Source organism: Gallinula chloropus, assembly GCF_964237585.1.
Source record: "Gallinula chloropus genome assembly, chromosome: 3".
NCBI lineage: Eukaryota > Metazoa > Chordata > Aves > Gruiformes > Rallidae > Gallinula > Gallinula chloropus.
Window position 1 is genome coordinate 113,403,313 of NC_140087.1, and position 14,689 is coordinate 113,418,001.

Consider the following 14,689-nt stretch of genomic DNA (forward strand, 5'->3'; position numbering starts at 1 on the left):
ACCTGTTGGACTGATTCAGAAAAAGCAAAAGTGTTCCAGAGATCTAGTAGTGTGAAAGGTTCTAAAGATATCCTGATTTTTTTTTTTTCAGAAAAAGCTGATAGAATGATAGAATTATTTTTTATGTCAATGATATCATTTAAATCTAGGCTGTAAAAGTGATCCATTTTTTGTGAGATGTATCTTTGGTGATGATGCTCCTACTCTTCATTTTCAGAATTTTGAGTTGTCCTGTATTTCTGCTCTTGTCATTGACTTGCACCTCTGTGTCACATACATCTTTCCTTTCAAAGCCATTTATTTAAAAGAGAAGCACAAATACTATTACATGGAATGCTGCAGTGACTCTTAGAAAAACAATTTGATTACATGCAATAAAAAACTCTTCTGACGATCTAAAACCACTGATGTATTCTCAGGTTTGCACAAGACTCAAGCTGGAGAGGGATGGAACAAAATCACAGAGCATTAAGTTCCCCTGTCCATACACTTTAGCATGTCATGACCTAATCAAAGCCCATAGGAGACAATTTCAAAGTACTTTACTACAGAGCATCCTTCCTGAAAATGAAAAAGTGTCATCTATTTTAGTGACAGTTTTATGATATTAATATTCAGAAACAATCTTAGCAACACTAAGGACACATACCAGAGTAGTCATGGGGATTAAAAGAAGGATATGCTTTGTTTCATTCTCCTTTTCTCCCCACGTGGAATCACAGCAGTTATGATGTCTACATAATTCTTTGTGAAAGTCAGGTTCTTTAGGACGGGATTCATTCCAGTCAGCATACAGTGCATAGAGCTAGCATCATCAGCATCCAACTATTTAGTCACCACAGAAGGGAATATTAAAGAGAAGATTACGTCTTAAACCCTCCTCTGTTCCTCTTGCAATCCGTACCCCTTACCTTCCTTGGATGTGGGTGGTTACCCAATCCCCCCCAACCTCCTTCCACTCTCTCACAAAATCCAGTGAGGATCACTTTTCTTTTGAAATTTGAGCAGAGGAGATGCTGGTGATTCCGTTGTTTGGTTTTAGTTTATGGGGTTTTTTACTGCTCAAATCAAAGGAAATACATATTTACAACCTTCCAGGACTACTTTAATAAGGCTGCAGACTACTGTTGGTGTTTAGACTTGGAGATAAATGCCTATATTATCCAAAAGCCATCGTTGGGTAATATGTAATAAGGTTTGTCTTATGTTTCCTCACCTCAAAGTCAATTTTCCTAAGTGTTGTAACTTAGCTATAACTGGGGTTAGTTTTTCGTTACCTGATTTCAACACAGGTGATCACTCACACAGTGCTTTGTTCTACCTCCTAGAAGACAGCAGGCAGCAGAGCTTCATTTACAATATTCCATTAAACCCTAGTAGAATATTACTTTACTTTCTTTATACTCCACTTAAAGGTATAAGGGAAACTAGTTACCATTCTTTCACAACAACTTTCCTATGGAAGTGTACTGAGAGTAGTCAAACTCAGAAACAGACCACCATATCTTATAAATCTAAAATGGGTATAAACAGCAACTTCATCCCATAAGCACAGAAGGCCTTTTGGTGAAATGCTTTAGATTTTCATTAACTATGTTTAAGGCCTACACAAGAATCACATAAAAAATATTTCTGATGGGAAAACACTCCTGTGTGGACATAGAGAGACATATTTTGGATCATGTGAAACGCCTTTTTCAGTAGTTCCATGTAGAAAAAAAAGTTGAAGTTCACTTTAAGAGTTTTGTCTCAGGCAAAACTTGTTAAAGGAGAAACGTCTCACACATCAAAATTCTTTTTCAGTTGTATTTTATTTCTGTCAATGGAATATAAATAAACTTTACTGGAGTTTGTTAACCTTCCATATGGATAAAACAGCAAAAATATTTAATGGCTTCCTCACAGTAACAATGAGATAGGAAAACATAGCTTTCTCTGGGAATAACAGCAACACAAAATTTTTAAAGATCAATGTGGAAAAGATGAAAACTCAGAGTAGTTTATACTACTTACGCAGTAAACACAGATGAGATTTACTACTAATCAATGTGGAATGTGTAGTTTCATCAATATTTTAGAATATTTACAATAATGCAAATACTGAATAGGTTTTGCAAGTTTGCTGAAGTACACTATAGGGATGCTCTGAGACATGACAACACTGCTATTTCTGCTTTTGGCTCATATGTGCTTCCCAAACACTTACAATGGCCTATAGTGACTATTCATGTGTAAAAAGTTATTGGAGGAGCTTGCTTCTGAGATGTGGCAGTGGAAAACGTCAGGTAGGCATAAAGCAACGTAGATACCAAGCCTGAGGGGAAAAAAGATAATTCATACAACTCGAGCAAACCAAAAGACCTCCCAAAGCCCCCACACTATGTAAGAAAAGACACAATTCCTTCACTGGCTGAAATGATGCAAGTTGCAAAGTCATAATCAGCAAAAAACTCCTTTTTTTCTGGAAAAAGGTGAGAAACCTCCAGCATCCAATAGGCCCTGACAAACTGCCTGGTCATAACTGTTTTTCCCATAGCAGCATAACTTCAAACAGGAGGGACACACTGTATTCCACCTTCTGGAAGAGGCACATGATGAGGAACTAACAAGAACATGCTTTCTGTTGGAAGACCTTCTGGAGGAGCTGCCTAAAGAGAAGTAGGTATATCTATACCCTGAACCAAGGGCTGTTAAAGGGGAAAAAAGAAAAAGAAAAAAAAAAAAGCTGAGAGAGACTGAGTCCAAACTGTGAAGACTGGAGTACAGGAGTGCACAGGACATTACTGCTTTATATTGTGGAAGAAAGTAAACAACTGCACAGTTCAGAGTGGGTATGTATAATCCTATTTCTGTTAAAGAAGTAAGCAGATCAGCAAAACCTCAGTCTTCCAAAGTGTTTTGTGTTTGCATGGAAACATTGTGGTAGTGGTCGTGGGACTGCAGGGGTGGCTTCTACGAAAAGCTGATGGAGAGCCAACACCAGCCAGCTCAAGGACGGACCTGCTGCTGACCAAGGCTGAGCCAGTCAGCAACAGTCATAGCACCTCTGTGATAGCACACTTAAGATGGAAAAAAACCTCCAAGCATCAGCTTTTTGCCACCAGAGAAAGAAGTGAGAAGATGTAAGAAACTCTGCAGACACAAAAGGGATGCGGTCCTCCAGATGCCATAACAGTGAGTCTCCTGCAGCCCACGGAAGACCCCATGCTGGAGCAGTTAGAGATACTTGAAGGATGCTGTGACCTGGTGGGAAGCCCGTGCTGGAGCAAGCTCCTGGCAGGACCTGCAGCCTGTGGAGAGAGGGGCCCATGCCAGAGTAGGTTTGCTGGGGAACTTGTGACTCCATGGGGACCAGGCTGGAGTGGTCTGTTCCTGGAGGTTTGCGCCTCATGGAAGTCGTGCTGGGGCAGTTTGCGAAGAACTGAAGCCTCTCTAGGAAAGGACTCACATTGGAGAAGTTTGTGGAGAACTGTCTCCCATGAGAGGGACTCCATGCTGGAGCAACGGAAGAGTGTGAGTTGTCCCTGCAATAAGAAAAAAGTGGCATAGACAATTTCTGATGAAATGACTGCAACCTCTGTTCCCCATCCCCCTGTGCCACTCAGGGAGAGGAGGTGGAGAAATAGGGGATAAAGTTAAGTTCAAGAAGGAGGGGTGGGGGGAGGTGTTTTAAGATTTGGTTTTATTTCTCATTATCCCACTCTGTTTTCATTTGGTAATAAATTAGGTGCATTTTATTCCCTGTTAAGTCTGTTTAACGACATTAATTGCTGAATGATCTCTCCCTGACCTTACCTCAACCTGTAAGTCTATCATTATAAATTTTCTCCCCAGGCCAGCTGAGAAGGGGAGTGACAGAACAGCTTTGATGGACATCCAGCCAGCATCAAAACACCACCCAAAGTAATTTGCCAGTAGTGGAATTGTGTTAGTCAACATAAGAATTAAAGAGTAAACCAGGTATTTTATTTTAAAATATAAAGCTAAAGGTGCATCAGTCATAATTTGTACAACCTTTGTTCTGAGTAGCTCTTACAAAAAAAACTTAAAACATGAGAACCATGACTGCTTACCTGCAAAATTGAACTAAAAACTCTTGTAAATTTTCGAGTTAATTCAAGTAGGTATGGCACACTTTAGACATTCACTTTCCAAGCTTCAATATAATAGATGTATTTGGCGATTACTAAGAATTGCAAAAGTGACTTTTCTCTCTCTCAGCTTTGCACATGAACACAGTCCAAAGAGTGAAAACAGTTATAGATATACCAGTGACTACCAATATTTGTAGGGTTGTACCTCTTATACCTCATACCAAAAGAGTGCAAGCATAAAGGGGGAAAAAAATCCAAAAAAAACCCACAACAAAAAACCAAACAAAAACCTCAAAACACCACCAAAAAAGGCACAGCTCCAGAAGAAAAATGAACTGTGCTGGGTTACCCACAGGAAGAAACAGAGCCAAAGCCAAAGCCAAAGCCAAAGCCAAAGCCAAAGCCAAAGCCAAAGCCAAAGCCAAACCCAAACCCAAACCCAAACCCAAACCCAAACCCAAACCCAAACCCAAACCCAAACCCAAACCCAAACCCAAACCCAAACCGCACCTCAGCTATTGGTTCATGCCGATTGGCTGGGCGCTGCCCTGACATTCCCGCCTATCACCGTTTAAGGCCCACCCGCCAATAAAAAGGCGATTCGGTGCACATGGTGATCAGTATGTGTGTGGTGCTGAGCGGCGTCTGAGCGGGGTTTGTTGTGGCGCCATTTTGTCAGCGAGGGCAGAGCGGGGCGGTGAGTGTTCTGGAGCTGGGTTGGCGCGAGATAATCGCGTTATGGCTCTTGCACACTGATTTCGCCCTAGTTACGGTAAGTTACGCCTGCTGGAGGGTGGCGGTCTTTATTTTAGCGCCTGGCGTGGCGGCGGCAGCAGCGATATCCGTCCGGCGGGCCGAGTGTTGCCGAGCTGAGCCCGGCTTCGCGCTCTGCTCCTCTCTGGCGAGCGCTGCCCGGGGCGTCAAAACAGCTCCGGCCTGGGCCGCTGCTTTGGGAGGGCGGCGTGAATGCTCTGAGCTGTTGTTTGTGCCCTCCGTTTCGTTGAATTTAAAAGCCCTTTTATTGTGCTACAAGTTTGCATGATAGAGGTTTTGATGGCTGGAGCATTGGCAACAGAAGTGCCTGACCACTCTTGTGTAGAAAGTCGGTGGTGGGTTGACCTGCGCGGTGTTCTGACTGGTGTGTTTTCTGAGCCGCACTGAAGAAAGAATGCGCTCACTGTGGTTTCAGGGAGCTTGATTAATTTCTGAGGCTTGTTTTTTTTAAAATTCTAACGCTAAGTAAAGTGGCTACGAGGAACTCTTCCAGGGTGCGTTTGTGGTGTAGGAGGAGGATTTGGAGAAGTAGTACAAGACTTTAGCTTATGTGTAATTTCCCAATGTTTTTCTATCGTTTTTCTTTGTAGAGAGATGCAGAGATGTTAGTAAGAGGGCTGAGGTTTCTAAAGGTGTCCTGAATAAGTCCGAACTGGCGTATAGGTGAGTAAAAGGTCATTTTGTAAACTAGAAATGCGACTGCGGCAGTGTGCCGCTATTATTTGGGCTGTGACAAGGGACAAGGAAATGTTGATGCACAAATCGGTCTCATTTATTGTGTGTTTCTGCAGTTAGGCGCTTCTTTCAATGAAAGAAAAGATGCCCAAAGCATCAGTGATGCCCCTTTAAATGTTTGATTCTCTCTAATGATCAGGTGTTTCAGGCAGACAAAACCCTTTCCTAAAGTCTGTTTGATTAATAAAACCGTAGAATTTAGCATTCTATTTGATAACAGGGAAAAGTGGAAAACAAGCGCTTGTTTAAGAAGGTATTTCTCAGATCAGAATTCGGTACTGAGTTTACTGGGAGCTTTTTTTTTTTTTTTTTTGGCTGGTTGGTGGCTTTTGTGGGCAGGAGGGAGTTAAATGTGCTGTTTCGGTTTTGTGTTGATTGTTTTGGGGTTGGCTGCTTTTGGGAAGGCATAGTTCCTTCCCCCTGCCTGTGATGATCTGGTAAGCTTTACAGGGAAGTGCTCAATTCACTTAAAAATTTTATTAGGCTGTGGAACTAGATAGGCATCATACTTGTTCTGAAGACAGGTTGTATGATCGCTAGCTACTTCGTGTATGCTTATGATAAAAACTATTGTGGCATTTCTGTTGAAGGCTTTTCCCAGGCTGAGAAGGATTTTGCTCTAGCAAGTTGTAGTTGAAACTGGAAGTTTTGCTTTCAGCTCTACATAAAAAATCGTACGAATACATGGGACAAAGTATGTGCCTGTGTGTTTATACACTGCTTTTGCTTTTGACTGATGTTGTCTACTCCTAATTACTTTGCTAGAATGTCAGTTATAGAATTGCATCGTTTAATTATGATCATAAAGCAGCGTGATATCAGATTGACAAATCTGGGTAGAACTAGAAGCTGATATTGAAGACCACATCATAGATAAAAGTCAAAATAAGTGTCTGAAGGGTTTAAAGGTACTTAAACTGTCAGAATGAGAGTGTTGAGACAGTACAAAATACACCTGGCTTGATTTGATGGGCCATGCAGTAATGTTTGTCATAGGACAAGTTCTATGTGTCCTTGCAGTTGTGAAAACTTGACGGTATGCTGCAGCTATACCTGATAGTATATAGATTGCCAAATTAGGGAAACTACTAGTAGAGTATGGAGCTATAAGAGGTCATTGATTTGAAGATGTGATTTATACAGAAAAAGGGTGAGAGGGTGAGTGAGGAAGGAGTCCTTGGTTCTTCACATATTAAGAGTGCGAGAAACAGAGAGGAAATAGTTTTGCAGGTAAACTGTCTTTGTAACTGCAGGTCTAGTGTAATGAAGTGCTGAATTGCATGTCTTTTTGGGAGATATGTAGTTAAATTTACTGGATGTAAGTAACATTTGTGAGATGAGCAGAGACAATAAATAACACAAATTGATTTCCACTTCTGTTTTTGTTAATAAGAAATACTTTTCCTTGAAGAAACACAGTTTTCTTCCCAGTTGTCTCTGCCATCCTGTTCTGTGTCCCTGCATGTCTGTCTTCCCTTCTTCTCCATGCCCCAGGTTTCTGATAAGATACTTTAATTCTTTCTGTTCTGGGAATAGTTTTCAGATTAGAGTATTCTTAAGTGATAAAATTAGTCTGTCCACGAGAAATAAATCCAGAGGTACTTCTTTCAGATGTTATCTAAACATGTCTTTACAGTGAATAGTGTTGTGTATCCCAGTTGCATAAAACAAGACATTGTTAAATGTTTAGTATACATTTTAGACAGAAGTGTAATTTTATATTATTATAGCTTTTCGAATGCAAATTTCATTTAAGGAATTAGCTGACAGAGTAAAAAATACAAAAAATTATCAGGCTGATCTTACTCCTTTTCTTTCCAGACAGAATGGAATATGTGACTCCCTCACCAAGTGTAGATACGAGTCTGAAGATAACTCGTATCGAATGCCATCCTGAATGCTTGGCTATAGCGTTCCAGGGTCAGCACAAGGCAGGATGTGAGCTTGACTATTACATATTGCAAAATGAAATACAACGTGTATTCAAAGTAAAAGATAATGTTTACATTGGTGGATCTTGTTTAGTGGAGGATGCAGAAGGAAAATGGCATAGAGGAAGAGTTCTGGATAAGAGAGAGAACAACTATGAGACTTTTCTTATAGACACTGGACAAGTGCTGGTGGTTGAGGAAACACATCTTGCGTCTGCTTGTGATGAATTGTTTCAGCTGCCTCCAAGGGTGGTTTTGGGTGTTTTTGCAGGCATACTTCCTCTTCAAGAAAAATGGAGTCCAAAAGCCATTAACTATTTTTCGTCTCTGGTAGGATTAGAGGTTAGAGGTCATGTGAAATCTGTTGTACCATACCAGCTGTTTATTCTAGAAGTGCCTAAGATCATTAATGATGTTACTGAACTGCAGTTAGGAAAATCTATTGATGGAGATTCATTTTGTCTCATTGTAGAAATGCTAAGAGCGTTTCCCCAAGAAATGCTTTGTAAGAGAGTGCCACAATTGTTGCAACAGAAGTGTCCGGGCAAGGAGTTGCTTACTTTCACTAATTCTGAGAAACCAACAGATTTTTGGCCGGTTCCAGGTGATCTCTTTCCATGTCTACCAGTTGGCAGTAAAGAAAATGTAAAAATAACTGTTGCAGTAAGCCCAAATAAATTTTACTGTCAGTTACAGAAATGGCAGAAGGAGCTGGCAGATTTGACTGGAGCCATGCAGTTGTACTATGAAGGTATCAGTAGAGAGACTAAGAAATCTTTTGATAGTTTAGGGCTGCTCTGTGCTGCCAAAAGGCGAAATGGACAGTGGCACAGAGGAGTGATAAAACAGGTTCTGTTTGACCATGTGGAAGTCTGGTTTATGGATTTTGGCAGTATTGAAGCTGTGCCATCTAGCTGTGTTCAGAAACTTAAGGTAGAGTTCATGGCTTTACCAATGACTTCATTTCCATGTGCACTGTCTTGTTTTCATAGTCAGGACAAAATGGTAATAAAAATTCAGCTTAAAGAACTTACACAGGCCTTGATAAGACAAACTTCTCTGTATGTCCATGTTGATTTATTCAGTAGCAATAAACGCTTGTATTACATTACACTGCAAAATCAAAATTTTGAAACTGATGTGAAGCATCCAAAAAACCTGAATGAGGCATCAGCATCATGTGTCTTCACAAGTATTGCTGAAAACTACAAGCCACGTGATGAGAGATACAATTCACTTATGAATTTTACTGGAAATAAACCTACAAAAAACTGCTTACCTGAACGGAACATCTCTTTCTCCAGTCACTGCAGAAGAGTAGAAATGCAAGTGAATTCTTTCCATGCTGCTATTGTGGTGTATGTCATAAATCCATCTGACTTCTGTATTCAAACATGCGAATATCAGAATGAACTTAAAACCTTGATGAAAAATATCGCAGGTGTATATAACCAATGTGGAGCTGATGAAATGGTGCTTAAAAACCCAGAACCTGGATTGCTGTGTTGTGCACGGTATAGTGAAGACATGTGTTATTATCGGGCTGTTGTCATTGAAGTGCTTCATGTAAGTGTTACTGTTTATTTTTTGGACTTTGGAAATACAGATACTGTACCCTGTTATGATGTGAAAACACTGCTTCCTGAGTTTACTAATTTACCAGCTTTAGCTGTGAGCTGTGCACTTGCTTGGACGTTTCCTGTTGAGGGTGTGTGGGTTAGAAGGGAAATAGATTTTTTCAAAGAGGTTGTATTTAACAAACTGCTCCTGATCCGTGTCATTGGAAAGCAAAATGACAAGTATCTTGTTAATGCACAGTATAATACTGGTTTTCAGCAAGGAAATGTTGCCAAATGTATGGCTCAATTTGGGCATGCTCAATACTGTGAAAAGACATCACATTCTGTTATAAATTTGGCCAAAAAAAAAAGTCAAGCCCTGAGTCCCTACAAATCAAAGAAAGGAAATAGAAATGCACAGAGCATCTCCAATTGTAAAAATAAGGTATCTGGAAATGCTGAGAAGTTTCAGAAAGAAAAAACACAATGGATCCCTTCAGTGTTGAAAGAATCTGTTGTCCTGTCCAGTTTTGGGAAAGCAGCTAGGTCTAAAATGCTTAAATCTGTACATGAGAAAAAAATACTTTATAAAGAGCTCATATTTAAGCCAGGAGCTGTTCTTGAGGTGGTGTGTTCTTCTGTTGTTTCCCCAGCAGATTTTTCATGTCAGTTGCAAAGCAAATTGCCAGAGCTACATAAATTAATGGAACAAATTCAAACTTATTATAAAGAGTGTACCAGCCCTTATGAAACAGGACAGGTTGCCTGTATTGTGAAATATCCTAAAGATGGGAAGTGGTACAGGGCGACTGTTGTGCAGGAAGTGTCCTCAAATGAAGTTGATGTGGTTCTTGTAGACTATGGTTATCGGGAAAGAGTTTTACTTAAAGATCTTCAGGGTGTTCTTCCAGACTTTCTAACTCTGGAAAGTCAAGCATTCCGTTGTGCACTTAAAAATGTATGCTTGCAGGCTGACTCATGTAATTGGTCTGAAGAAGTGCATAGACGTTTTGAAGAACTCCTTTCTAGAGGACCACTGACTTGCTGCATTTATGCTATACTTCTTCTAAGCCCCAACTGTTTGTGCAATATGGTTGACTTAAGGACTCCATTTACTAGTGTAGATGAATTCATCAGAGAGTGTGGTCTCATTCAATCTGAATGTATTGATCTGAGAAACCTTCCATCTTTGGGTTCTCTGTACAGTTTTTGCTACTCATCTTTTGATATAAAAATTGGAAGTGAAGAGGAGGTTTATATAACTCACGTACATAGTCCTTCAAAATTCTATTGTCAGCTTAATCGGAACACTGACACTATAGAGGCATTGATGAAGGAGGTTAATGCCGTAAGTAAAATGTCAAATAATGCAAAATATGATACCAGCAATACACAACGATGTATAGCTAGATATTTTGAGGATGGTCTTTTTTATAGAGCTCTGGCTTTTCCTGTGAAATCAACATCTTATCTTTATGTTGACTTTGTGGATTTTGGAAATAAGGATATGGTAGAGAGAGACCAGTTGATGCCTATTCCATACTCTGCCACTGACCTAATACTTACACCCATGCAAGCTATTAAATGCGGTCTGTCAGATCTTAGGGAGACAAAAATTTCAGCAGGAGTTAGTAAGTGGTTTGAGGAAACATTCCTTGGTAAACTGCTGAAGGCAGTAATTGTATCCAGAGAATCAAATGGACAGGTAGTTGTGGATTTGTATGATGGACAGCTTAAAGTAAGTCAGAAAATTAAAGAAAAAGTATTGGAAGAATTTGCACCGAAAAACTATACAGAACATTTTCTTGGAAGTAATGGAGGAGTGATAAGTCACATGGAAGATAACAGAGAGATTAATAAAGTAACTGTTACAACTCCTGGAAGAGTCGAATTCAAAACTGAAGTGAAATGCCAAGTATATGATAAATATTATCAGACAGATACTGGACAGAATTTTGAAGATGAGCAAATTGCACGTAGCACAGACAAGTTGTGTAGCAGGTTCTCAAAGCCGCTAATGTTACAGGACAATGAAAAACTGGATTTTAGAAATGCTGTCAGTGCTATTGCAGAGCACAGAGAGGAACCTGTGGTTGGAAAGCCTGCTTCTCAGTCACTCTGTCATGCTGCTTTAAATTCAAAGGAAGTAACTGCTCTGTCTGAATCTCATAATGAAAGACTAAATTATACAGGTCACCAGGGAAGGAGTAACGAAAATACCCTTAAATTAATCAATCTTCCTCAACGCAATATTAAGGTGAATTCCAAAGTAAAAGGCTATATTTCTCATATGAATAGTCCATCAAGTTTCTATGTTCAGTTTGCAGAGGATGAAAACTTAATAATACAACTAGCAGAAGAACTAAATGAAAGCATGGTGAATATAGGTCATGAAAATTGCGTAGATGAGCTCATGGTAGGGGATCTCATTTTAGCAGAGTATGGTGTTGATTGTTTTTACTATAGAGCAGGTATTAAAACTCTGAAACCAGGAAACTCCTTTGAGGTAGAGTTCATTGACTATGGTAATACAGCAATTGTAAGTCCTTCAAAAATCTTCAGGATTCAAAAGAAGTTCTTAACTGTGCCAAGGCTCAGTATTCATTGTTTCCTTAGAGTAAACTCTGTTCTTGGTGAAAACTGGGATAGTAAAAGTACTTCCTATTTTGTAAGAAAAATAAATAAAAAGCCAGTTATTTGCCAGTTCTTACAGAAACATGGAGAGCAATGGGAAATAGATGTAATTTGTGATGGAAAATCTATGTCTAATGACCTTCTGCAGAAAAAAGACAGGAACAGGTGGCAAAAAGCACCTATGCATAAACGGAAAGATAGGCCAAAACAAGGTCTGGTTACAGATGGTAATTCTCAAGATACTTTATATCTTGGTGAAAAAAACCCTAAGGCTGTTAATAGTAAAACCACTTCCAAAGTACCCTTAAATGACCTTTCTCGAGATCTAAATTCTGGACAGGTGGAAGAAGCCCAAGTAATTAATATTTCAGAGAGTGGGGAATTCCATGTACAGTTACTGAGAAATGTACAAATGTTACATGAGTTAAATGTAATGCTTGTCAAAGAAGCACAAGGAAGTGATTTGATCAGGGTGGATGACTTCGAAGAAGGACTGGAATGCATGACAAAATCTGAAAGGAACTCGAAGTGGTATCGATCAAAAGTGATAAAGAAGTTTGTCAGGGAGAAGTTAATGCTAGTTTTTTTAATGGATTATGGCAATTATGAGATTGTGTCATTAAGTAGTGCAAAGATGCTCAGTGATGAGACAAAGAGTATTCCTAAACAAGCTGTGTTTTGTAAATGGGTTTGGTTAAAAAACCTGAAGAAAATTGATTCTGTCCACGTAGTAAATGCACTCCTGGGTCGTGAAATAAAGGTCTTGTTTTTGAGATACTTGGAATCTTCTCATATTTGGGAAGTAGATATTTTAATTGGGGAAATTTTGCTTCAGGAGTATGTGAACCAGCTCTTCGGTCACTGTCAGACTCTTGTTGGACTGGAAAAATCCAGTAATGCAGACTGTCAGGAATTTGATCTATCATTCAAGATAAATTCAACCACATGGGCGCTGCTTCAGAGTGGCAGAAGTTATCCTGGGATTGCAACTGCAGTTATTGATCCTTCAAATTTCTACATCCAGTTTGAAGTCTTATTTGATTGCATGAAAAACTTGTCTTTACTGCTCTCTGACCTTCCTGACAACTTGCCAGCTTTGCCAGAAGAACTTGTGGCTCCTGGTACTAGCTGCTTGATCAAGTTTGGACTGGAAGAACAGTGGAACAGGGCAGAAATTAGTGAAGTAACAAGTCAGTGTGTTGTTCTTAAATGTATTGATTACGGCTTTCTGAAGACCATCCCTTACTCTGATGTCTATAAACTCAAAGTTATTCCAGAAAGTCTGTCGTATTTACCGCGCTTGGCACACTTGTGCTCTCTACATGATACAGTTCCTGCCAAGGGGGAATACTGGAGTGATGAAGCTAAACTTCTGTTTCAGAAGCTTCTTAGTAAACCAGGTCTGATATTTCATTTTAAATGCTATGGCTCTGAAATGAAATTAGAGGTGGATATTCTGCATGAGGAGAAAAATTTAGCTCATGCCTTAATTGCTGCTGGCCATGCAGTTTACTCTAGCAGTAAGTGCTGCCTCATTCCAGTTGACAGAAATAAATCAGAAAAAACAAATTGATTTGCAGCCTAAGTGTCCAAATTGTAGTTACTGTGATTCCCTTTTGGGACCATATTATGATGAAAACTCTTCTTTGGCTGACAAAAATAAAGCAAAGAAGTGAAACAAAAAAAAAATCTATCTGATGCATAGGGCTATCTCTGATAGTTTAAAGTAAGGAAGTCCGGTGAAATGAGTTCTAGAATATCATATGATAGGAGTTCATATTCCACTGAAGGAAAAACTGCAAAGGATGACTGTGGAAGTCATCATGATGCTGAAAATCCAAGAAAAGTGAACCTGACTTAACGCAGAGTAAGTCTGCCGCAAGAAACGCTGGTTAAGACCTGTGATTCTGCTGGTCCACAGTGTAGTAAAGAACATGAAGATCCCATCAGAATTATTTGAGTAAGTAGATTGTGCCTAGGAAAGTACTTCTCATGACATCTTGTATTTTTTAGGCAGTCATATTTTTGGCAAACCTTTCTGTCACAATGCTTTTACATTTGTGTGTGTGTATATAAACCCACACTCATTTGTATGCAGTAATATCTGTTCTACATTAGTGTTGTCTCTTTATTTTGGATGCCCAGAAAACAAAGGTAACAAGCATAATCTTTCTCTAATTACAGAGTTCCTGTGTGAATTCTTTTCTCTGCTTAGGAGAAAGCTTACTAACACTAAGCCAAAAATTTGGATCCCTGTTTATGGGAGGGACAGCACTAAGGTGTTTTCAGTTACCTCTGTGTACGAATGTCCTGTCTCAAGGGTCTCTTAGGTGGTGCCTGAGCTGCATCACAGTTGAGGTAATTCTTTCTGCTGAGTGTGCTTGCTTGGCTGATGTCTCTTCTCTATCCTTCCCACCCATCTGTCAAAATGGAGAGAGGAGATTTTATCTGTCCACATCTTGAAGGGAAGCATTTTGAGCCTTTTCCTTCTGTGTAGGAGGAGAAAACTTCAGGAAAATTGAGAAGTGATAATATGCTACCTATGTCTTAGAGTTATTTTTCTTTTTTACCGGTAACCATTCTGAAAGTACAAGAATGTGTCAGATGTTGCTCTGATTATTATTTTTTTAATCCCCCTTCCTCCCAAAGGTTGATTGGACAAAGACAAATCCTGAAGACACCTGAAGTGTGAGGGTTTTGTTGTTTGGGTTTTTCTTTATATAATTTATAATTCTTTGGATTTAATTTTTTTTTAAAAGCAACAAGCCACTAATGATAGACAGTACATTTAATACAAGTCTATGTGCAAATAAGATCTTTCTGCTGTGTCCTCTCCCCCCAAAGCTGGATATCATGATTTACCAAGGAATCTTGAACACTTGAAAGCTTTATCTGGAAAGCAAATCTTTTTTTTTATTTTAAAGGAGATATTTGTGAAAACTAGAATGAGCCAAGATAATGC

At 39.4% G+C, this 14,689-nt stretch overlaps 1 protein-coding gene across 1 annotated transcript; it reads left to right on the plus strand.

The window, feature by feature from the left end:
- Positions 1 to 7,429: 7,429 nt before the first annotated feature.
- Positions 7,430 to 13,300, plus strand: TDRD15 (tudor domain containing 15; the record flags this gene model as incomplete). The annotated part of the gene is made up of 1 exon (XM_084261174.1): positions 7,430 to 13,300. One exon carries the CDS (start codon positions 7,430 to 7,432, stop codon positions 13,298 to 13,300), a length of 5,871 nt encoding a protein of 1,956 aa, XP_084117300.1.
- Positions 13,301 to 14,689: the final 1,389 nt, after the last annotated feature.